This window comes from Lycium ferocissimum, chromosome 3 (assembly GCF_029784015.1).
Source record: "Lycium ferocissimum isolate CSIRO_LF1 chromosome 3, AGI_CSIRO_Lferr_CH_V1, whole genome shotgun sequence".
In the NCBI taxonomy this organism is placed as follows: domain Eukaryota; kingdom Viridiplantae; phylum Streptophyta; class Magnoliopsida; order Solanales; family Solanaceae; genus Lycium; species Lycium ferocissimum.
Genome location: NC_081344.1, coordinates 24,080,829 through 24,106,447, shown reverse-complemented (window position 1 = coordinate 24,106,447; position 25,619 = coordinate 24,080,829). Strand labels below are relative to the sequence as shown.

The 25,619-nt window shown below is 35.3% G+C and overlaps 1 protein-coding gene across 3 annotated transcripts; it reads left to right on the top strand.

The window, feature by feature from the left end:
• Nucleotides 1-6,733: 6,733 nt before the first annotated feature.
• On the top strand, nucleotides 6,734-14,864 carry LOC132050073 (BRASSINOSTEROID INSENSITIVE 1-associated receptor kinase 1-like). Of its 3 annotated transcripts, none has more exons than XM_059441116.1 (11): nucleotides 6,735-7,216; nucleotides 8,020-8,152; nucleotides 8,235-8,306; nucleotides 9,183-9,326; nucleotides 10,281-10,352; nucleotides 10,441-10,512; nucleotides 10,598-10,677; nucleotides 11,563-11,694; nucleotides 11,774-12,115; nucleotides 12,745-13,139; nucleotides 14,117-14,864. In XM_059441116.1, exons 1-11 carry the CDS (start codon nucleotides 7,129-7,131, stop codon nucleotides 14,435-14,437), a joined length of 1,851 nt encoding a protein of 616 aa, XP_059297099.1. In that variant the 5' UTR covers nucleotides 6,735-7,128; the 3' UTR covers nucleotides 14,438-14,864. The 3 variants fall into 3 exon arrangements, with proteins under 3 accessions (XP_059297101.1, XP_059297099.1, XP_059297100.1); XM_059441117.1 differs by having other exon boundaries at nucleotides 8,016-8,152; XM_059441118.1 differs by lacking the exon at nucleotides 8,235-8,306 and having other exon boundaries at nucleotides 6,734-7,216.
• Nucleotides 14,865-25,619: the final 10,755 nt, after the last annotated feature.

The window sequence follows — 25,619 nt, the reverse complement described above, 5'->3', positions numbered from 1 at the left end:
ACTGCCAATTTACGTGAAATTAGGGACTGATTTGAACATTTGTGAACCTTGTGGGCTGATGACATACAGACTGATTTGAAACGATATTCAAATTTGTAGGACTAATTACGATTGATGGACTTAGGCTAAAAGATAAAACTTGACTCAAACTTAGAAAAAGGTAAAAATAAAAAATGGACTATATATGTAAAATACTATATAAACTATATACTTAGCCTATTTTCCTAAAACTATTGTCCTATACTTTAACGATTTTTTTTCAAAACCATTTTTGGGTGGACTTACGTAGGGTCCTACTTAGGCTAAGAGTCTTCGGGTATTAGCCTAAGTGTTCTAGTTCGACACCCTAAACGCCCAATTTTGGGTAAAATTTTACCACTTTTGATTCTTGAAACGCGGTATTTTTTTGCATAAATGACTAATTTCTATTTTGCGGAAGTATAAAACAAAACTATTTTTATCACAACCGATTTATATCTACGTAGATATATTATTAGAATCCGCAGGTAAACCGCAATTGAGCGGATCCTTAATACCGAGGTGTCTAACGCCTTCCTCGGGGATCACCAGAACCCTTACTTAGACTCTGTGTAGATTAGGTTTCTTTTAAAATAATCATAAAATAATTATTTTAAATGAACCCTTTTCGACTCGGTTTTTTCTAATTTCCTAAAAATTAGGTGGCGACTCTAAAAATAAGTCCATTTAGAGTACCATTACGTAGAAGTATATTTTTTCCTTTTTCCCGGTACGATTGACAACCGTACTTCCCCGGGACACTTTCCTTTTTAAATGAGGCAAGTGCAAATGCGAATCGGAAAAAATAGAACCGCTACAGTCGCCATAGCGGACAACAGACACCAGAAACTCCCAAGTTTTCACTAATTCCACCAGAAATCCCGATTATCACCTGACACCATCTGCTCACAAACCATATATGCAGACATACGTAAAAACACGCTACGAACGCACTCGTGGCATCAGAATTTCCAATGGAAGTCTCGTTGACCAAGTCAACTCCAGATGCCTCAAAACCAACTTCCCAGCCCAAGTTCCAAAATGCACCCGAGTGCATTGGGAACCGAACTGAATATACACACAAGTTCTAAAAGATCATCCGGACCTCTCGAAATCGACGAATTCCCAAAAAATGTCTGTTTACCTAAAAGTCAACTTTGAGTCAACTCTTTTTCACTTTAAGCCCAAATTTCCCACAAAGTCACCCAAATCATATACAAAGACCTCGAGAAGCGTGTCAACAGGTCCTCTTGGGTCAAATGTGAGCTAAACAAGCTCGGGGAAGGGTCAAAAGTACCAAAAAGGCTATAACGACGAAACGGGTCGTTACAAAAAAAAAAAAAAAAATAGACCCTAAATTGCCAAACATGAGCCCTAAGGGAAAAACTATAATTTCGTTAAAAAATCGGGTTCAATATGGTCAAAATAATACTCTACGAGTTTAAACGAGTCCAATGATACCCACATTACTATAACTTTAATTGGGAACCCAAAAAGGTAACCCCGAGCCCCCAAGGGAAAAACTGAAAGTTTATTTCAAAATTGGTTTACCCATAGCTTAATTAGTCTAAATCCAGAAAACCCAATCAAAAAGCCTTCATCTTGATCCTCAAATCCATGGTTTACCACTTTTCAACTTTTAGGTTCAAAACCCCAATTTTCCCCAACCAAAATCAAGACTAAAACTTAAATAAGCCTCGGGGTTCATGGGGAAATACAAAAACAGAGGTTAGGGACTTACCTACTATTTGATACCAAATCATAGACACCGAAATCGTCCAAATCCATGCTCGCAAACTTGTGAGAAAAAATGACTAAATTTCAGAACAAAGTGAAGAACGCAGCAGCTGTCCCGGCCCGAATCAGGTGCTAAATAATCACGAAATTCACTTTTGACAAGCCCAACATGATCCTTGCGAAATTTCACCCAAAATAGCCTTTTGAGTCACCCAATTTGGCCGTAAAATGAGAGAGATATGATGTTTTCAAGTTTTGAAGGATTGCAAAAATTTAAGGGCGAACTTAGGGGGAAAATCGTCATTTTTAGCAAAATCTCACCAGAAAATCAGCCAAAGCAAAACACAAACAAAACAATATGGTACCCCTGTTTCTATAGTTCCGAAATTACGATACGGATCTAAAGGTTCAATCGAAACACAAAACAAAGGTTGTTTTCTCAATATGGTACCCTTTTTGCTCAAAACGACGTCGAAATAAAAAACAAACACCATACAACCCAAACACATCCGAAACTCATCGGAATCTAACCAAAATTTGTGGACAAGTCCAAAATCATCCTATGAACTTGTTGGAACTTTCGAAACATTGACACGGGGTCATCTTGACCCAATGTTGACCGTGGTTGACTCCAATTCCTTAACTTAACTAGTTTCTCAACCAATGACCCAAATCACACTTGAAGTCCTCAGGAATCGAACTAACGACTCGTCTAAGTCATAAATCACCTTCCAAACCTCATCCAATCTACGAAACTTCGAAAATGACAAAAATACTCCTGATGTTGACTTTGGTCAAACTTCTTCATTTCTTAACTTAAGGATTTCCAAAATATCCTTTTCCTTACCCAAAACTCATTTGAAAGACTCGAGAATTGCGTCACCCCTCTCCGCAAGTCATAAACATCAATATGAAGCTTACGGAACCAATCCGGGTCATATTTCTTGCTGTGACCATCTTTTCACCATAATTAGGCATATTAAATACTAAAACCGACTTAATTATCAAAAGCTAACCCAACGAACTCTAGAGTTAGCTCTGTACATTCCTACAGGTCACAAATAATACTTCAAATCTAACAAAATATTCAGATCGCCAACCAGAGCGCGTTTTCTCTAAATAAACAATTTATCCAATTAATTGAATACCAGGATTTCTAAAATGAAACCTTCTTCCAAAGTGAACCAAATGAAATCCGTTTGACTTAAGTTTGGCAAGCAAGTTAAAATAATTATTACAGAGCTTCTGAAATAGACGACACACAAAACAGCGCATCGATTCTCAAAACGACCGACCGGATCGTTACGGTAGTATTAGTAGAGCCCTTTCAAGGGATGAAGACAATGCAGAGAGATGTTGTTCCTGTTGATGAAGAGAATTCAAGCCAAGAAAGAAGATTTTTTGCTTGTGTCTAGAATTTTGTGAATCCTAATTATGTTAGATTTTTAATTGTTTTGAAAATTTATTGTTCTTGTAGGTTTAGGAAAACCGGTATCCTTGTCGGCTTGAGAAACCATTGCTTATAGGATTAGGAATAACTTGGGATCAATATAAAGGGGTATAATTGGAGATTCTTTGTACTATTCAATTCTTATTATTCACAGTGTAAAACTCTTTCAGTTTTTGCTACAAGAATGAAGCTTAGCCAAACCTCGTTAAACTCATGTATTATTTTTCTTCTCCATTTACTTTGTGTGATGTGTGCTAATTAATGCACGATCTTTCGCAATATAAGTATTTACCAAAAAGTAAATTACCTATTGTAAAAAATGAATGTAACTTGTGGGGGGGGGGGGAGTTGCAATTAAGGTATGGCTTAGATACATATACCTATCCTACCAACATTCTTTATGTTCTTTCGAACCTACAGGCAAACACGCATCCGCTAGATGACATGTTCACTGTGCAATACCTTGCAAACCACATAGGAGATGTAAACCCCACTAGACAAGCGCAGTGCGACGAGCTCTGACTGAGAAGACTGCTGGTGAGGGGAATCAATCTCAGGTCTCTCATGTAATATGAGAAACCACTCACCCAGCCAATTTGATATAGTACTATTTCGGATCTAATTGTTAAATGCCATAAAGTTACATATGTATCTAAGTTATACCTTAATTGCAACTCCCCTCCTTTACAATTTACATTCATTTTTAAAAATAGGTATATTATTTTTAGGTAAATACTAAGGGGTTGCTGAAATGGTAAAGCACCCTTAGTGGAGCAAAAAGGGAGGGGTGAAAAAAATGTAAAAAAATAAATGGCATAAACTTATTTACTTCAGCCAAATAAACAAACAAAAAAAAAATTAAGAGTAAGCCTCATGTCAAAAGGGTGATATCTGCTTACCTTCAACTCCTTTTTTGGTAAATTTAATATATAATATAAAGCTAGGCATAGACAAAGTGACGTGACACCTCTCTATGACCATCATTCATATTTATCTTTTTCCTCATTTTTTTGACATTTATCCTATTTTTCCTCACCCATGTGCTATTTTAAAGAATGCAAAAGTCACTTCTTAAAATAATTCTTAACCTACGTTACTCACATTTTGCAATTACTCAATATTAACTATCATTTACTATGTTTCACTCTCTTGACTCTTTAGTAACCTTTAAGACCATTATTAACATTATGGCAATAATGAGGAATGAATATATGTTCTATCTTCTGCACGCAGACCTTTCAGACATAAAATTATAAAATACATAAATAAAAAGTGCCATTAAGTAGCCTTATAAACACGATCATACACTACCTAGCCGAAGAGAAATTTTAGGAAAAGCAATAAATAGTTATTAATGAGGAACATATTTATATTTGCTGCAGTTTAGGATATAATTATGCCTCTTTCACAGATTTTTCATCCATTGGTTTCTCCAGACATGTAAGCTTCGATTAGTTTAATATTTTAGCTTTTTCTTTTATGAGCATTGCTATAAGGTGTTTCTTGTATATCATAATAGTAAAATGCTATTACTTCTCTTCTTCTTTTATGTTTTGTTATTTGAAAAATTAGAGTAATTTCTATTTTGTCATTTTATCGCATTCTTGTGTTGTAGGTTATACGAAAAAATTTTAAATTTTTTTCATAGCTTTTGTTGAAGCTTGCAGTGACGTTACTTTCAAGAATTGAAAGAGTCATGGTTATCAGTGACAACTTACATAATGAGTAGCTGATGTTGCATGATAGATTGAACTTGGTGAGTGCTGCAATTTAATCTCAGTTTAAAAATCTCATAACGGTTTTTCGTTAGGTAGTTGAGTGAGTTTTATTGTTCTTCAAAGACAATGATTTGCATTTTTTTTGCTTAAATATTCGAAGACCCGAAATGATTTTATTGGATAATTTATTCAATGCTTTAACGTAGTTAAACATCACAAAGATTTGAAGTCTTGATAGCCTTCAAAATGGTGGCTTTAGTCATTACGGGAATAGTACTACTTTTATAATTGACTTAATTTTTTCGTTTTCGTTTGATCATCGCCGGGTATTATTTTTTTTAAATTTCTTTATTTTATCTTTGGTGTTGTAATTTTTTTGGGGATTTTGAATCAATTTATTTTCATATCAGGCAAATGCTCCCAACAAGAGGCTCGAGGTTAACAGACACACGTTATGTTCTTATGGTTGATAATCAAATTTAAAGTGTCTCATGAAGAAATTCTCATAGGAAATCTTTTAAGAAAAAGGTGGCGAAGAACTAATAATTGATCATGGACTTTGAAATGGAGGTGAGAGAAAAAACAAAAATAGGTAGTCTGCGTGTAAGGTTACGATTCTTTTATTGATATCAGAGTTTAGGCTTTGTATTGCCATCTGATGTCTTGTGTCTCAAATTTAAGTAGGATTTCCAAATATGTGGTGGCTAGAGGTGAAATCCAGGCTTTGATATAATTCACTTAACCCCTAAATCACAAAATTCCATGTCGGTTTAGATCATGAAAAGATACTCATTCCCGTCTATTCAATGCCTTCGTTGGTTGTTTAGTAAATGCAATCTTCCTTTATATTATGTTTTATTCTCTTCTCTGTTTTTCCATTAGCCAAAGGACTAAGCTAATATTTCAATGATGATCTGAAGGGTGAAGATATTGGAAGAACATTTGTGCTTGGCAATTTCCAATCAAGATTATCTATGACTTAACTTAGTCATAATCTTATGGCAATGTTTATAAACGAGTCCAAAATGCTATGTTTTTATCGATGATAATAAAATCGTAATTTTAGTTACTACTGGAGTAGTACTATTTTTATAATATGTCTTTACGTTTTTCCCTTTCGTTTAGTAATCGGCAGGTAATTTCATTATTATTCTTAGATTTCTTTATTTTGTCTTTGTAGTTGTAACTTTTTTGAAATTTTAATTTTAGTTATTTTTGTATCAAGCACATACTCCTAAGGAGAGATTCGAAGCTAACAAATACATGCTATGTTTTTATTCCTTCTTTTGTTCTCCATGTTTACTTTCTTTCATCCTCAATAAAACTACAACTTCATGCTTATTAGATGTTAAGTTTTATTTTTCATCATTTACGTTGTAAAATTGCATTTCCTTTGGTAGGAACAATTGTTTTAAATTAAATGTAGGAATTTTGTAATTATTCCAATTATCTATGATACCTTTATAATTTTCCTTTATCTTTCATTAACTATTAATTTTTTATATATAATTGTCAAAGAAATATATTTTATATTTACTAGTGATGATACAAGTAGCAGTAGTTGAATAATCCAACCTGCAATTTTGTATGAGCCTGTTTGGATGAGTTTAAAAAAAAAGAAATTTTATACTTTTACTTTTTTTTTTAAGCCAAACGGCCAACTTTTTTTAAAAGCTATTTTAAACACAAAAATAGCTTATAAGTTGTACCAAACACTCAAAAAAAAAAAAAAAAAAAAAACAGCTTGCAAGAACTTATAAGCTAAGCCAAACGGGCTCTATGTTTCCAATATAGGATATACCAAAACAGTGAAAAGGCCGAGGAAAGCTTTGACTAAACTCTCTTCCTCTTCAACAACTGCTCTACACCTACACCATTCCTCGTTGAATTTAATAAATTCATAAACAAACAAAAAAATTAAAAAAAAAAAACCATTTTTGCCAACTTTCCTCTCTGTCTCTCTTCTTCCATTTCCCTTCTCAATTTTCAGGGAAATTGAAACAAAAAAAAAAAAAAAAATCCTTTGCTTGAATCTTTAAGTTTACCCTTTGCTTCCATTTTACTCTCACTAACTTCATTGACCTCACTTTTTCTTTTTTTGGGGTTCTTGATTTGTGGGGTTTGACTTTTGAATATGGGTGTCACTGGTTTTTTTTTTTTTTAAAGCTGAATAGTTTGAATGAGGAATCTTGATTTTTAGTAATTATGGATCAGTCGGTGTTGGTGATCTGGGTATTTCTTTGCTTAATTGGGTTGCTTTTGAACTTGTCACATGTTGCTGGTAACACTGAAGGTTTGTTTCTTTTTGTGTTTTTGTTTTTTCAAGATTGGTGAAAATATGTGGAGTTACAAAGATGTTAACTTTCCTCAAATTTGTTTTTTTTTTTTTTTAAGCTGAATCAAGTTGACTGTTTAATTGGGTGGTTTATGGGATCCTGTTTGTGTAAATACTTGAACTGCAGCTTATTGATCAAGTCTGAGATTATTATATGAAGGATTAAGTTATACTTAGCAGGTTGTTACCAGCTTTTCCAGGTTACTAATTGAGTCTTATAGAATAGTTTTTTTTAGTAATTGATGGTGTAAAACTTTTGCACGGTCACTGTATAGAAATTACACACTCTTATGGATTCATCCTGCTCTAGCAGGAGACAATTTTAGCACAAAACTTAGTAGGCGTTTGGCCATATATTCCAATATTTTTCACTTTATTTGGAATTTATGGAGTTGGAGTTGAAGATAAAGTTGTTTTTGGTTATACTTTTTGCGAAGGGGAGAGGAGAACACTTTATTTGGAATGTATGAAGATAGAGTTGGAAAACAGTTTGGAGCACTTCTCCAAATTTGGAATCCAACTCCAAGTTGGATTTGGATTTGAAATAAAGTAGAAAATTATTCCGGAAAAAAGTGAATAATTCTCATGGCGAAACGGCTCCTTAAAGTAGACCCTGAAAATGGCTCCACCCCCTCCCCCCACCATATTGGTGGTAATTGGATTGGAAAATAATGAGTTATGCTGCAGTTAATATTGCGAAATTGGTGGTTTTTAATGTGTAATGAGCTGATCACTGATGTATCATCTTTTATGTAAGACAGGTGATGCCTTGAATGCTCTGAAGACAAATTTGGCTGATCCTAATAGTGTTCTACAGAGTTGGGATCCAACCCTTGTTAATCCTTGTACTTGGTTCCATGTGACATGCAACAATGAAAATAGTGTGACTAGAGTGTAAGCTACACAAAATCCTTTTTCTTTTGGTCCTTTCATATTGTGGTTTCATTTGTGAATTTTGACTGCATTTTTTATACAGTGATCTAGGAAATGCAGATCTATCAGGTCAACTGGTACCACAGCTTGGCCAACTCCAGAAATTGCAGTACTTGTAAGTTAATTGGATCAATATGTCTCAAGGATGTTAGTGTCTGTTCTTTGACTTGCTCCAGATCATGCTTTCTTGAAATTCAGTTAGTTTTCCTTGTAATTGTGTTAATCAATATTTATAAGATAAATGTAAAATGAGCTTGTATATAGCTGTTTCTGCAGAAAAGTTTCTACTGTTTGAGTGCCCTAGGATGGGATGTTAACAGATATTTGATTTGCTCATTCTGCTGCCCTACTTAATGTTGTCATTGCTCCCCTTTTGGACCAGTCCTCCAGTGGAAGCGGGTGCAAATAACCTATCCTGCTTCCATTATAATGATGTTGATGTTTTTTATGGTGGTAGAATCTTCTAAACATAAAGCATGTTAACTTGGCTCCTTGTTCCCTCAAGTCTTTTTTCTTCTTCTTCTTTTTTTTTTTTTTGAAGAAGCGATTAATGGTGTGAAGAACTTATTTCACGGAGATTGATAATGAAAGCTTAATCTAATCAAATAGAACCAATTATTAAATTACAGAATTATAAACTGCCTTTAAGGAAAATCCAGAGATCTCTACCTTGTCACTCAATCCAGGTGTTGTTTTCTATTGCTTGATTCCTTGCTTGCCAAGTTCTGAAAATGTGTACTAAAATCACGATAATCTCTGTTTGGGTGGGAAACTTCCATAGTTACAAGTCCACGGTCATATACATTGCCTATTGCCTTTAGTACATTTGTTCTCTTTTTCTTGTCTACCTAAGAGTGTAGCTTGTGGAAGTAATTTTACACTTCAAATGTGCAACATTATGCACAGGGTAGTTGGCATATCTCATCTTAAGCTGCATGATCTGCAAATTCTGGGAACAACTTGCTAATGATATCCTCTTTTTTAATTTCAGGGAACTTTATAGTAATAACATAAGCGGAAGAATTCCAAATGAACTGGGAAACTTGACAGAGTTGGTTAGCTTGGATCTTTACCTGAATAACTTAATTGGTCCAATCCCTGCCTCATTGGGCAAGCTTCAGAAACTACGCTTCCTGTACGAGTTAGACATTCTTTTTCCTTTCGTGTTTTGTTTTCCTTTTGTTCTTTTTTCGGTTTGGTTATTTTGGTTTTATTTTCTTTTTTCAATGTTTCAGATGTTTAGCTTATATTTCTGAAGATTAGTTCAATTAGAAAATGAGCAGCTTCTATGTTAATGTGTGCTAATGGGGTTGTAGATTCTAATTCTCTAAGCAAAGCTGTATGATGTATATCTAGGGGAGAATTCTGTAACTTTTCTATTAATTATGTTTACATTGATGTGTGGAAGCGTAATGAAAATCGCTACTCCTGTCAGCCGAACAAACATTTGTAGTTTGAGAGGTCAATGGGGAATAATATCTGTATGATATATTCTGTCTTTGCTCTGTAGTGGAAAGTTGGTTGATATGCCTGGCAAACCTTCTTGTTTCCCAAATATCGAATGGTTGCTGAGTGAAGACCAGGTGATTGCACTGGTCTTTTTTTTTGTACGACAGACAAAAATAAACAAGTAATAAAACGTTAGAATAATCTGAATCAACCTGGAAAAAAAATTAAATTCTTAAATTGTTATCTATTAAATAAATTGTGGTTGCGGGTCTCTCTCTCGATGTAGACTTATAGCTGTGCAGCTTAACTGAAAAAGACAATTCTGAGATACTTTCTCATCTTATTAGCAAAAAGGCCTGTGGACTTAGATGATTGCTAAATACTGTATGTATGAACGTGATTCTCAAGCTGGAAACAATGTCAACAATTTTTTCTAGCATATTGAAATTAATCTTGTAGGATCATCTAGTTCTATATGTATTTGTCTTGATTAGTCAATGTACTGTCTACATGTAGCACATCTACTGATTAATGAGCTCTAGACCTGTATTCGCTTTGATGGCTTTCTTTTCCTATCTTCGCTTACTCTTGATCAACCTTCTTTTTTCTTATCCTTTTTTTTTTCTTTGCCGAATTGAAGGAGGCTCAATAATAACAGTTTGAGTGGAGGTATTCCTATGTCTCTAACCACCATTGGTGCACTTCAAGTACTGTAAGTATAAAGTTGTTCCCTTATTTATCAAGTGCTGTCTGTTGTCTTGTTATTCTGAGTTACTAATTGTCATTGCCTTGCAATGCAGTGATCTCTCAAACAATCATTTGACAGGAGCAGTTCCAGTCAACGGTTCCTTTTCACTTTTTACTCCTATAAGGTGTGTTAGAAGCACAAGTTTGTTCTTCCTTTCTGTTCCTGAAGTTACAATGTGAATATCTAACGATTGAGTACCTATATTTCAGTTTTGCTAATAATCAGTTGGAAGTTCCTCCAGCTGCTCCACCTCCTCCTCTTCCTCCTACACCATCATCTTCTTCTTCAGGTTTGTTGAAATAACTTGTGTTTATACTGTTATGAAATTGTGCTACTGTGCCTACAACAGCAGGGATTTGCCTTCTGGGTCGAGCTCGTCGCACGGGGCTTGCCTAGTGCGGGTTATCTCTCCTGTGTGGTTTGCGAGCTATTACACAGGAGCTGGGTTTACCCTGTGCGCACCCGAAGGGTAGCGGCTGCGGGTTCCCATGTCATCAAAAAAAAAAAAAATTGTGCTAGTGTCAACAAGGAGATTAGAGCAGAAAACCGACAAATTTCATTATACTTCCAGGGATGGAGAGAGAGTTCTGTACAGAGACAAAATGGAAAAATGCATGAAAATGTTTTCCTCGATTATTCTAGAAGAGGTCTAGTGTATTTATACAATGGGCCTTACCCGCTACTTCTACACTTAAGTCGGCTATCTACTGTCAATGGTAACAACCAGAAAATGGCCCAAACTAAATAAAGACAGTACAGAAAATATCAATGTTTATGCTTAGGTGCAGATGCATATAGTCAATAAGGTCAACACCTACAGCTACCTCTCCGTTTTCCCTTTTCCAATTTTTCAAATAAACTCGGAGATATTATCTGCAGCTTTTTTTTTTCCTTTGATGGAAATTAGATTTACTGTAAACTCTGAAGTTTGAGTGATAGTGTATCAAAAGCTATGTTGATCGGACTCTCCAAAAATGTGGCCGCATCCGTGTCGGATCCTTGAAAAATGCACTACTTTTGGAGGATCTGACATGCACAAATTGACATTTTTGAAGAGTTCGAGCAATATAGGCCAAAAGTATAATATATTTTTTTAGAATTGCTTGTATATTTAAATTTAGGCCATACAATAAAAAAGTTAAATCAGCTTACGTAAACTCAATCATCTTTTCAGTGGGCAATAGCGCAACTGGAGCCATCGCTGGAGGAGTTGCTGCAGGCGCTGCTCTTCTATTTGCAGCTCCTGCAATTTTTCTTGCTTGGTGGCGTCGAAGGAAACCACAAGACCACTTCTTTGATGTTCCTGGTTCGGACACTCAAATTGAATCCGAGTTAATCGTACTTTCAACTTGATGTGTTCTCACTTATTATAACTACTTTTGCAGCTGAGGAGGATCCAGAAGTGCATCTAGGACAACTCAAGAGGTTTTCCTTGCGTGAACTACAAGTTGCATCAGATAATTTTAGCAACAGAAATATACTCGGTAGAGGTGGATTTGGTAAGGTTTATAAGGGCCGGTTAGCTGACGGGTCTTTAGTTGCAGTGAAAAGACTAAAAGAGGAACGTACTCAAGGTGGTGAGTTACAATTTCAGACAGAAGTAGAAATGATCAGCATGGCTGTACACCGAAATCTACTGCGTTTACGGGGCTTTTGTATGACACCCACTGAGCGGGTGCTTGTTTATCCTTACATGGAGAATGGAAGTGTTGCATCACGTTTAAGAGGTATCTCTTTTTTAAATTTTCATGTGCTTGCCTCTAGCTTTTGTTCACCTTTAGTCGGCTAAATGGATTAAACAAAGAAAAAGCTAATAGCCAATGTTAATGATAAGCCTTTAGTCTATAACTTTTCTTTCAAAAATTTGTAACAGATTTGAACCAGTTACTGCAGAAGTGTAAGCCATTGTGGTGGAAACTTCACATCAATTTCATTATACTATTTGATATTGAGTTTTTATGAGTTCTCACGATTGGTATGCATATTTAATAAGATGTCGATGTTGTCTACGATTTTGCTCGTGTTCTATCGACCAATTTCACAAGTGGTGATATCCTTGATATCTTGCTGAATATTAGAGATTTCAGTTCTGATTAAGATGTAATTTCATGATCAAATCAGGAAGTTAACAAAGAATTAAATGTCTAAAAAAGAGAATAAATATTCTTATTATTTTATGAAGCTGGAGAAGTAATGCCTCATGACTTTGGCCTTTTATGATTTAGAGTTATCAGTTATATTGACCCGGAAAGATCAGCTTTTCTTTTTATAACTTACTCAAGCTGAAATAGGAACCTGTTTCCAGTTTGCTTAATAGCTTGAATCTATTCTCATGGGATAGTTAACATTCTTGTAGAGAGGGCTGAATCAGAGCCCCCACTTGACTGGCCAAAAAGGAAGCGTATTGCACTTGGATCTGCAAGAGGCCTTGCTTACTTGCATGATCATTGTGATCCTAAAATTATTCATCGTGATGTCAAAGCGGCAAATATCTTATTGGATGAGGAGTTTGAAGCAGTTGTTGGGGATTTTGGGTTAGCTAAACTCATGGACTACAAGGACACTCATGTAACCACTGCTGTATGTGGTACAATTGGGCATATTGCACCTGAGTATTTATCCACTGGTAAATCTTCTGAGAAAACTGATGTGTTTGGCTATGGGGTTATGCTTCTAGAGCTCATAACTGGGCAGAGGGCTTTTGATCTTGCTCGACTTGCCAATGATGATGATGTCATGTTGCTAGATTGGGTAAGCATTTATACTGTCCGATATACTTTAGTTGTTTTTGCTTCTGCTATCAATCAACAATTTGGATTTATAGAAAGGTCAAGTCAACTCTCTCTTCTCTTTTATAAGTCAAAACGCTTCATGTCTTTTTCTACTGTAGTGTTTGTTAGTTGTTGAATACTGCCGTGCTCATCCTGAAGAAATAGTTAGTTTCAAGACCTACATTGTTGCTTATTATTAGTTGTGGTTTTATGTTGTGAAAGTAACCTTCATTGCAGTTCACTGTGAGTAATTCTTTTTTAAAAAGTTTTAGATGTTTCAAGAGGATTTAACAAGTCATTGCTAAAATTGCATGAGCATGTAGATTATGATTTAGAGTGGATTACTTTCATCATCTTATTCTTGCAGGTTCTTCAACAGTTTAGGTTGCCAAATTCGTTCCCTCAATTTGTCATTAGTCTAGAAAATGTGCATCTCTACTTTTCACTTCTGATGCTCTCTGAAGATTAGAAAAATATACTTCTTTTTTTCATTTTCATTACTTAAGCCAAGCTATCTCTGCAACTGCTATATTAATGCACTTCGGTCATGTTTGTATTGGGGGTGGGGATGTGTAGATATAGTAATTATTATACTTCGGGAGAGGTACCCATTCAGGAGGATCCTTGAGAAAGGCAGTCTTATGCGGGACATCCTGGAGAAGGAAAAAGAGATGGTCAAACTGTTAGGAAGTGACTATTAAAAAAAAAAAAAAAGCTTTTCCAAACTTCTTCTTCTGTATCTGATGGATACAAAAACCGTAATTGCAACATGAGCAGTAGTAGACAGCAAAGTCATTAGTGGCATTCAGAAACGCTTGGCTGTGTTTGAGCCTCATCCACTGATTAGTCTCCCTTCAGATCTTACTAGTGAATATGTTCTTAGAGATGGCACTCGTGTGAAATAAATGGTTGCATGCACGGCCGTAGTTGACTTGTAACATTCCACTGGATATTCAGGTGAAGGGACTGCTGAAGGACAAGAAATATGAAACATTAGTTGATGCAGATCTTCAAGGTAATTACAATGAAGAAGAGGTGGAACAGCTAATTCAGGTAGCTCTACTCTGCACGCAGAGTACGCCTACGGAACGTCCAAAGATGTCAGAAGTTGTAAGAATGCTTGAAGGTGATGGCCTTGCTGAGAGGTGGGAGGAATGGCAAAAGGAAGAGATGTTCCGACAAGATTTTAACCATGCCCACCACCACCCCCATGCTGATTGGATAATAGCCGACTCTATTTCAAATATCCGACCGGATGAGTTGTCAGGACCGAGATGATCTTTCAGGCACATATAGGACTACTGACTCTTTTGAGGGAAAATCCTCTTTGTATCTGTAATTGTTATTTGTAACATCTTTGTGCATAACATTTTCCTTCTTTTTTTGTTTCAGTCAGTTATAAATGTGTATAGGTGATTGGGTCATTAAAGGTCTGAACATGAAAGTTGATCTACAGCAGGAATGGCTGTAGAAGCATCATTGTACCTTTTCTTGTTCCAATGTAAACAGCAACAGCATACCCAGTGTAATCCCACAAGTGAGATCTGGGGAGGGTAGGATGTACGCAGACCTTACCTCTACCTTTGCCGGGTAGAGAGGCTGTTTCCGATAGATCCTCGGCGCTTTTTCGAATGTATGTTTGTTAAAAAGAACAATAACACTTGTAAACTCCAAATAATCACAGTTTCTTTCATGTTCATTGACAGTTGATAGCTGAGTTTTGTAGTATAATAGGTCAATGGGACATCTACGTCTGTCTCATATCCAAAACTTTTAAGATGGGAAAAGTCTATACAGATGCTCCTAAATATTCATAGTCTAGGGTTTTTTTAGTTTATGTTCTTTTTCTTTGGTTTGATCTTCTGGTATTCCAAACTAGAGATGGCAAATGAACAGATTGTGTCAAACTTGAGCTAATCAAAACGGTTCAAATTGATAAATGAGTCCGTGATCCAATCTACATAAAGTTTGTTGATGAATTGGATCTAGATTGATCAAATAACGAGTCATAACCCGATGCACGTTGGTTCAACTTCATTTTTGTTTTGGTTTCAAATAAATGTGAAAATTAAACTACATCTCCAAAATTATTAGCGTATGTTCTTTCTAATTTAAATAATTCTTGATTTCCAAATTTTATTTTATGTTTGGGTTTGAATTGTATTTTGAGCCGTGGGATCACACTATTTTGACCCTTTTTTGCCCAACAATAGGATTGGTTTTTAAAGAGAATTTTATACCATATGACGAAATAGGACCCTTAGTTATCTTTTTAACAATACACTTTCACATAATTATCTAATATAACAAGACTTATCAAAACATACGAACTTAAAGAAAATAGGTCCTTGATTTTAGGCTTGGATTGGTTTATTTTAAGTGCTTATTGCCTTTTAAGCTCTTTTCTATTTTTTGTGGTGTTTGAGAAAGATAAAAAGTGTTTTAAGGGGCAATTTGCAAGATTGTCCTTCGCTGGGTGGTCTTTAATTTTTGCCACTCAAATTGGTGGTCTTTAACTTTTGCCTTTCGCTAAAAATTCCTTGGTTTCGGGTTCAAACCGCCGCTCAGTCAAAAATTTTAAAAAATTTAGCAAGGCAGAGTTTTGCAAATTCTGCCCATGTTTGGGCCTTAAGGCAGAATTTGCGTGGGTAGAATTCTGCCTTGCAATTTTTTTTTACTGAGCTGGGGTTCGAACCCACAACCTTGGGAAATTAGGCGACGGGCAAAACTTAAAGACCACCAATTTGAAGGGCAAAAATTAAAGACCAACCCAAATGAAGGGCAATCTGCGCAAAAGAAAGTTTTTTAAGCACTTACTTTTAAGCAAAAAACGTACAAAAATAAGCCAAAAGTTGGGTATTTCTAACTTATAACTGTTAGCTGATAAGCTACTTTTAAAAAGTCAATCCAAACACCCTCAATATCGGAACTAATTCCTCTCAGTCTTCTATATTTTCTATCTTTTCTTTACCACGTCTAGGGGTGGCAAACGGGCGGGTCGAGTCGGATATGGGCTGGGTTGAAAACTGGTTAACAAAAAATGGATCAGTTACCTGACCTGCCCATATTTAATACCGATAAAAAATGGGTTACCCAACGGATAATATGGATATCAGGATATTATCCATATTATCCAAAGCTACTTCAAAGACGCTGGCTTCATGTAGCTAATATGGAGAAGATTAAATATTCTTGTCCACAAATCCAATCCCTAACACATAGTTGCACCTCAGCATTTGCGGGAAGAATAGAACTTAGGAACTTTCCAATGTCATGACATCCAAGAAAACATATTTCGAAAAATACCCACCAAGTCCCCCCCCCCCCGCACAAACACACACCAAACTTTCTAAAAACAAAAAAACTTCAAAAACTCTTTTGGAAAAAGTGTTTTTTTAGGGTGATGGGGTGTGGTAGAAAACCAAAATAAAAACTTTTAAAAAAATTTATTTTTTATAGAGGGTGATGGGTTGGGTTGTGTGGGGTAGGAGGTATAAAAAACAAAAAAAATAACTTAAAAAATGTGGTGGGGGTGGGTAGTGTAGAAAACCAAAAAAAAAAATTAGAAACTTTTAAAAAAAAATGGAGAGGTCGGGAGTTGGGTGGTGGTGGGTGTGGTTGGGGGGGGGTGTTGGGTGGTAGTGGGGTGGTGTTGTTAGGGTGTGTGGTGGTTGGTGAAATGTCAACTGTGAGACTTGTTTTGGCAGCTCGCATTTCGTAAAAATAAAAAAGACTAGGACACCCCCTTCTTTTCTTTTGATTTAGGGATTTATCATTTAGAGGGAAGTAGACTACTCAAGAATTTTTTATTTTATTTGTTGGAATTAAATTTTAATAAAGGATTAATAGAAGACGGAATCACTGAAATCTTGTTTCGTCTTCACTGGGAACTTGAGTAAGGAGTTGAAGGGAGATAGTGCATCAAGCTGTTCGTAAGGGCCAACTTGATCCTCCTCCCCAGAGATCTCAAATGAGGGAACCTTGGGAGAGCCGCCGACTCCAACTACCGTCCATAGGGAACAAGCACACTTGGAGAGCGCAGTACAACAGAGAGTTGTATCTTTGCGTTCGGGAAGGATGAGAAGGGGCTGGGGAAAGCTTGAACTCAATTCCTACGAGGAAAAGAATTTTGTTTCCACCGAGCTAAAACAATATGTTGATGTCTCTAGTAACCAAAGTCATCATTTAATAGCTATTTTGCTTCACTTCCTTCTTTACAGTTTGTCCATTTAGATTTGTCTAGGTGGAATAATAAGAAAAGGTAAGTTCAAAAGAATTTACATTCCTAATTTCATTAGGGAAGTCATTTTTCTCATTTTAAGGAACTGTTTTTTCTAAAGAAAATATTTTTCAAAATTTTTAAACAAACCAAACATGAGAAAATCGGCATACCGAACACATATTATATGTTGTGGGTTTTATCCATTTTACCCATTAAGTTAGGGCAATTTGCAGGATTGCCCTTCGCTGGGGGTGGTCTTTAATTTTTGCCCCTCAAATTGGTGGTCTTTAACTTTTGCTCTTCACTAAAAATCTCTTAATTTCGGGTTCGAACCCCGCTCAGTTAAAAATTTTAAAAAAATTCGCAAGGCAGGGTTTTGTAAATTCTACCCATGTTTGGGCCTTAAGGCAGAATTCTACCTTAAGGCCCAAATTCTGCCTTGCATGGACAGAGTTGCAAAATTCTGCCTTAAGGCAGAATTTGCGATTTTTTTTATTTTACTGAGTTGGGATTCGAACCCACAACCTCGAGGTATTAGGCAAAGGGAAAAACTTAAAGACCACCAATTTGAAGGGCAAAAATTAAAGACCACCCCAAATGAAGGGCAATCCGCGCAAAAAAAAAAAAAAAAAAAAAAAGAATAAGTTACCCATATATTAAGTGAATAATATGGGTTGACTCATATTGGACCTATTTTAAATGAATTGGATCGGGCGGATAACCATATTTTTTACCCATTTTGCCACCCAAAATTCACGTCTCTCTCTTTCTCAATTTTATTGTGTGATAAAATCCAACTACCGTCCCAAAATGTTGAAGGAAAACGATTTGGGTCTACAAAGCAAAAGGTAGACAAATGAGATTATGTTGTAATTTGGCCTGGTGTATGTATGTGGATAATCAATCAAAATTTTTGATTCTAGATAACAGTGTAAAGAAGTAAGAATACGAAAGATGGAAGAAGAGTCAAGTTTGCAGACTCTCGGTTAACTTTTCTGACGAGAGGAAGACTTTATTTATATGTCCAATATGTATGAGAGTTGCTGTAAAGGGATTGATACAAATCCTATATTCTCTCTAATCTAAAAATTTAAAATATGTATAGCACATCTTAACAATAATTTAAAATACATCAATGATTCAAGATAACAGAGAAAATAGGAACAAGATATCTAGTAGTTCCTATCTACACGGCACTTTGGTGCTGCTGTGAGAGGGATTCTCAGTCAATAATCAGATTAGTTGTCCTCCTCTACTTCTTTCTCACAATTTGGTGTGTGAAAAAATTTGTTCTAAGTCCGCCCTTTGTTTAGAGGGCTTGGGACTAAAAGAATGGTTGGGACAACAAACATCCATCTCATTAGGCAATTTTCTTGCCCTACGAAAAGAATTTCATTTCATTTTCTCGGGAATTTTGAAAGAAAAAAAAAAAAGTCGTTTCCTCCTTGCTTTGATCACGATCGAGTGTTTGCTTGTCATTTAGGCTCGTCAGTGAGATTTTTGCTCATTGCTAGATGCAGAGGCGCATAATAGATCATAGGAATATCATGAGTTGTCCTGTAATAATATTAATGATAATAACATACTCTTTATTTAATACAATTCCACTATACATAACGATGCACCGAACAATCATTTTTGCCTTTATCTTTTTTCTCTTTTCTTTTTGTTTGTTCTTCTCTAGACTCTAGAATCTCGAATTTTTCATTGATCGAGTGCTCTTGCGCTGAAGACAAACGGGGTTGCTGGTGTCCTTTCAGGTCAGGAACTCTTGCAATAGAGCCTATTGGAAAAAAGACTACTCTGATCCCGCTTCTTTCAGTCGAGTGAGCCACTTTTTTTTTCACCCTAAGAAGGTGGACTAGAAATCTTTGGCAACTTCTAGAGCAATAAAGACAAGGGATGTGGGATAATGGTAGGAACTGCTCCTAGGAAAGACTGAGCTATTAGGGAACCCATTGCAGATAGATTTGTCCGTTTTATAGCCGAGAAATGGTATGTCCTGTAGTGAGTCGATATTTTTTGCGATTCACATTTGCACTTGCTTCATTTAAAAAGAAAAGTGTCTTGGGGAAGTACGGTTGTCAATCGTACCGGGAAAAAGGAAAAATATACCTCTACGTAATGGTGCTCTAAATGGATATTGTTTAGAGTCGCCACCTAATTTTTAGGAAATTAGGAAAACTAATTCGAAAAGGGTTCATTTAAAACGACTAAATTTAAAAAGAAACATAATCTAACCAAAGTATTGGTAAGGATTCTGGTGATCCCCCGGGGAAGGTGTTAGGCACCCCGGTATTAAGGATCCGTAAAATACGGTTGACCTACGGGTTCTAATAGTATGCCTTGTTAATATAAATTATTATTTTTATAAAAATAGCTTTTGTTTTAGATTCCCGCAATAAAAAGGTTAGTCATTAATGCAAAATACAACACTTTCAAGAAATAAAAGTGGTAAAAATTTGCCCAACATTTCGGACCAGAACACCTAGGTTAAAACCCGAAGGCGTTAACCTAAGTAGAACACTACGTAAGCCCACCCGAGTTTAGAAAAAGAGTTTTTAGTTTAAGTTTTTTAAAGGGTTTTTATTTAAGTGTAGAAAATAGTTTAAGGCATACTATTATTGTCCGTTTGTCAATTGTATATTTACATTTTTTTAGATTTTTTAGCCATTTCTTAGTTTAAGATAGTCCAAGTTATTAAAATAGTCAAACAATCCCATAAATTCTCAAATATGTTCGTAGTCAGTCCATCAGGTAACTAATAGTAGTCCACAGGCTTTAAAATGTCCAAATCAGTCCTCCAATTTTATAAAATCAATCGATTTTCACCCAAGTTATCGAAAAGATCTTAATTTTTTGAGAAGAAATTATACAAGCTACAGCGATTTCCAAAATTAGTTTGCAAGGTTTATATAAATCAAGTTTTAGCGACTCTAATTACGTGGCAATCAATTGAGGGTTCCAATAAACACATTTCATCAATTTTTGCCAAATAAATAATAAGAGATATGGAGTTGGGCCTACCAAGCCCAACAGAATAAATGCATATAAAATTTATCCGCTCCAAGTTATGCTCCAAATGCTTAGTCCATCCATGGTTGAGGTCGACTCGATCTAGGAAAGTTAGTGGGCCTCGTTGGGGCCCACCAACGGGTTTGGGTGGACAAGGATGCAAATGGGTATACATGATATTAGTATACGTTCACAAATTAAACTAAGTACAAAATTAAAGAGCAATAATAATTATTACAATGCCAAAAAATGAATTACATCAGATTTGGGCCAAGCCCATATGATAATGAATTGTTGAGACAAAACCTAAATAAATAATGATGGCCCAAGTTTTAAAATACGAATAATAGGCCCACTTACGAATAACAAGCCCAAGCTATCTCTTCTCCAATTTTCTAAGTGTCAAGCTGTGGTATACATAGTGTACATGGTATAGTATACCACTGATATACTTACTAAGATAGAGAGCAAAACCCATGAAAGGCATACCCTCTATACACCTCAATATACACCATATACCCAACACATATAATCCTCCAATACCAACTTAGATCACACAGGAAATTTCAATTTTACCCAGCAAATCCCATAATTCCCAAACTTAGATATTTAGCTAATAATTAAGGCTAAACAAACAACTAAAGCTATCTATAACAAACAGTTTCAAGACTAATGAACAACAGACTCAAAACATGAATGTCATAGAGTAATTCAACTAGCATAGGAAGAAAAACCAAGCAATTTTAAACCAAACAAGTTATGCAGGATCCAAGTTTAAAACAATCTTTAATGCAGGACAATGACATAGAAGTGAATTATCACCTAGGACTATGACTAGCAGAGGGCAGATTCAGGCAAAAGTGAGACAAAACCAGTTTAGTCTCACTATGCTTTTCAGTTTTCAAATTTTTTCAAGTTACACTCAACAGGTTTTGAAGGTTCACTTAGATAGTTAACAGGTTAAACCAGTGGTAGGAACCATTTCAATTCCATTTTTTTTTTGTATAAAACAAGATGTCACGGAAGCAAGTTAAAGGTCTAAGGCTATTTTCTAAGTTAATTTTAACTCAACAGGTCCAGGTATCAAGCAACATAGGTCACATGTTTACAAATACTCCCCAGGTTCTCAAACTCTAGTTTAGGTTCAATCATAGGTCACAAAAGTCTCAACTAAGCACAAGAATTAGCATAGCATATGAATAGTCTCATAGAAGACATTAACAAGGCCTAATAGTTTGTACTTAGTCTTATTCTCAGAACTTAAACAAACAGGTTCAATACAACTATAGGATCAAACAGGCTCCTATTAGGACATAAAGAGGAATCAAGGCAGGATTTACAAGTCCACAATAAAGTAGGAGGGAACATGAAAACTATCCTAGGTGTAAGCATGAGTTAACTATGGCTATAGCAAGTCACAAATAATAGGAAAACTCATATGGAAGCAATTACAGATCCCAAAAGGGCCTAAACCATGACTAGGATAGGTTCATGACACTGTCCTAAGTTCAACACATCCCATCAGACATGTCTTGGTTCAAATAAAGCAAGCAAGGGTGGGAATCATACAAGCAAATAGCACATAGACAGTCTATAGTAAGCACACAACTAAGGATAATGCACATAAATGGCCAAGTGCCCATATGATAAACAAAGAAAGTACATGCTAACCTTTTTTAGTTTAGTCTTAGTTTGTCAAAGCATAGAATAGTTCAAACAGTAAGCAGGGGACAAAGAAAACAAGTTTAAAAAATCAAACACATAGAAAGGAAGGGAAAGAAAGTCCTATGCTACCACTAGATTTAGTTTCAGACTCCCTTTGAGGTTCAATTTTAGCTTTCCTTGTATGATTAACTTCTAATAATCTGGTAGTCAAGGGACATTTAAAGCCTGCCTAATCAAAGGAAGCTCACAGAGCATACTACACAGCAGCCTAGACAACAAATAAGCTTGAAAGCTCCCAAAGACACTAGCCTAGGCCTCTGGTTCGCAGTTTTAAACAAAGAAAATAAATTCTCCCATTCCCTATTATTTGCTTCCTATAACAGTTCCTAAAACAAGTGGTTAAACACACACACAAGACCAAACAGGACTCAACCTATTCTAAAACCAACATGACAAGCTATAAATCCATCAAGTTCCTATTTTTTAAACAAATTCTTAGTTTTAGAGGCTTCCAGCCACACTTAGCAATTTCAGAATCTACAAAGCAAGTTAAGAGATTCATTCTCTACTTTTGTAAGGCTTAGCAAGATTCAAAGATGACAAAATGTATACAAGTGAAGCAAAATAGTCACAAAAGAACATAAGTCCTTTTTTATTATAGCTTTAACAGTCATTTAGTCAAAAAGAGAAAATCAGAGGTTTAGGTTTTAAAGGTTCACAAGATTTTACAGCTAGTTGATCTTTTGAAAGCTATTTTTTTGCAAATTTTGAAAAGATTCAATCTTTAAAGGGTAGGAGAACAAGTCCAACACAGATAAAACAAGCAAACAAAGATTCAAATACCTTCTAGTCCAAATATATGTGAAGAATATACAGAAACAAACAACACATTTCCGTTTTTAAAGTTATCTTTAGCTCAGAATCAATCCATAAGGACCATACAGGATCAAAACATATGACATTCTTCTAAGACTCCAAAAATGTGCAAAAATAGGCTAACCCAAAGAAAGATCATAGACTCAAGTTCCATTTTTAACCAGTTCTGATTTGAAAGTTATTTAACCATTTCAAAAGGTATTTACATCATCATTTAGACTAGGTTTTAGCTTATTAACAATAAAGACAAGAACACAGATTCAACTTATCAGGTTTCCAAAACTGTTTTAGGCAAAGAACATTTGACAACCAACCATAAATCAAACTTAATACCTATACTTTTGTCTAAGGATCATTATACCTTGGATTAATGATCTATTTTTAACTTAAAAAAAATCAACACAAGACCAAAAGAGCACAAATTCTTAAACAATAGTAAAACAACTCAAAAATGTAAAAATGTGCCTCAAAACCCTCAAATAAGCCAATGTAACAGTAACTAATGATCAAACAAATAAATTTACTTCATTTTAAGCCAGCCTTAACCTTAATACCTAATAATCCACAAAATCTTTTGAAACTTCATTATATTGTCATCATAACAAGGTAATCTTAATAGTTCTATAAAACAGTAACCAAGATAATTTTAAAACAACCACAAACACATCAATACATGTAAATAAGCTAGAACAGAAATGAAATAGGATAGAATAGAGATATTACCTTTTTGTGGGGCAACCTAAAGATCAAAATGGAGGGATTGGATCACTATGCTTCAACACTAACACTCGACCTTTGAAAACAGCCCTTGCTCTTTTCTTTTTCTTTTTTGGTTTTTTTTTTTTAGTATAATGTAGTGTAATTTTTTTTAGTATTCTTTATAGTATATCTATATATCTTCTAGTATTTCTATAGTAGTAATGTTTTTATAGTAGGAAAACTTGGATTCTTAGAATTTAGGTTTCTAAAAATCCTCTTAAATTCTCTCAAAACTCCCCCTTAAAAATGTCACAAAACCCTTCTATTTGTAGCACAAAAGGATGTTAAGGATCAAAAATGGAAGGCTCTAGGTTCCCCCTTAACCGAATTTCCCCCCAATTCCAAAACCTTATCCAAACAAATTCAAATTCAAATTCAGTAAAAGACAAAACAAATCGTACTAAATCATGCCTTATCCACCAAATTCTATCAATAATCGAATAGAACAAAAAAAAATGCAAACTAATTGAACCTTAAAATCCAAATAAAATCAGAAAATACTAGGATAGTATACCTGGCCAATTATATGACGCATTTTGTCCTATTCCAACCGTACAATTGTACCAAATTGTACAAACAAGATAGAATCCCCAAAAAGGGTACTTAAATCAAAGAATTTTATTGGAAATTACCCTAGGTCCTCTCATTGAGTGTATATAGCGCACAAGTTGGGTAAGGGCTCGAGGCCCCGCCCATGGCAACCATATACATGAGAAAAACCCGAATAATATCCCAAAACGACTCAAATTTGAGGCCAACAACTAATATTTATACGAAATTGAACCTAGGAACTATGAGAGCTCGTAATAGGGCACAAAAGCCCTCTCAAATCTGGCCGTAAAATGCTGCCATTAAAGGCGTAACCTAGCCTCCTGAAAGGGGAAGGGTTGGGGAGAGAATGAAAAATTTGGGGGGGGGGGGGGGGGGGGAGTTATTTTAATAAACTCCACCCCCCCAACCCCCCCCCCCTTTTTTTAAAAATAAATCCCCCCTCATATTTTAAAAAAATGCTAAATGAGCCACTCTTTAAAACATTATACCCATTTTTTAAAATAAAATACATACTCTTAAAAATAAAACGTATTCGTCCAAAAATCCTTCGCAAAAATAACTTTGACAAAAACAAGATTTATAATACATAGTTTTAAAATACAAGCTTTAATACGAGCCCAATATAGACATAGTTCCGGGCAATATTTAAAAATATGAAAATGCGGTCAAAATGAGCCGTAATTCATACGTCGTCTTAATTAATAATTTTTTCGAGTTAAACGGACCGGGATACATTTTTTTTCTTTTTAAATAAAATTTGTGAAAGTAATAACTCGTAATTTTCTTGTAATTTTCAATTTTCTATGAAATAATAATTAAATGTCAATTTTTGCAATTTTCTCGGGATTTTTAAAATTTTGATTTTTAACGGTGCACCCTTACTCCGTCTTGGACTTTGGAATTTTGTAAATTAAAATACACATCTTATGAGGTGAAAATTAAGTGTTAACAATTGCCCCTTCGGAGTTCGAGGATGGAAAGGCCATCCTTGAGCTACGAATTTTGACAAACCTAATTTTACCAAATAAATAGAAAATTACAGCTTTCTTTGCGCAAAATTTTGAAAGTATGACTGGACCCCGGTTTTTGGGCTTTCTACATATCTCAGGTTACATGAGAATTCAGGCCGTTTCTAGTTCTGACTCTATGAGGACTATAAAGGTAAAGAATTTCTTTAAACTATCTCGGGATGTCCCGGGATAATTATAGGAATATGACCGATCCTCGAAACTTGAGTGGCCTACATATCCCTGGCTTTGGGAATCGGGCCAATTGTAGTTCGACTCGATAGCCCAAAAAGGAATATCCCTTTATGTGGAAATCCCTTTGATTATTTCCGATTGAAAATTCGAACCGGAGGCGGTTTTTGAA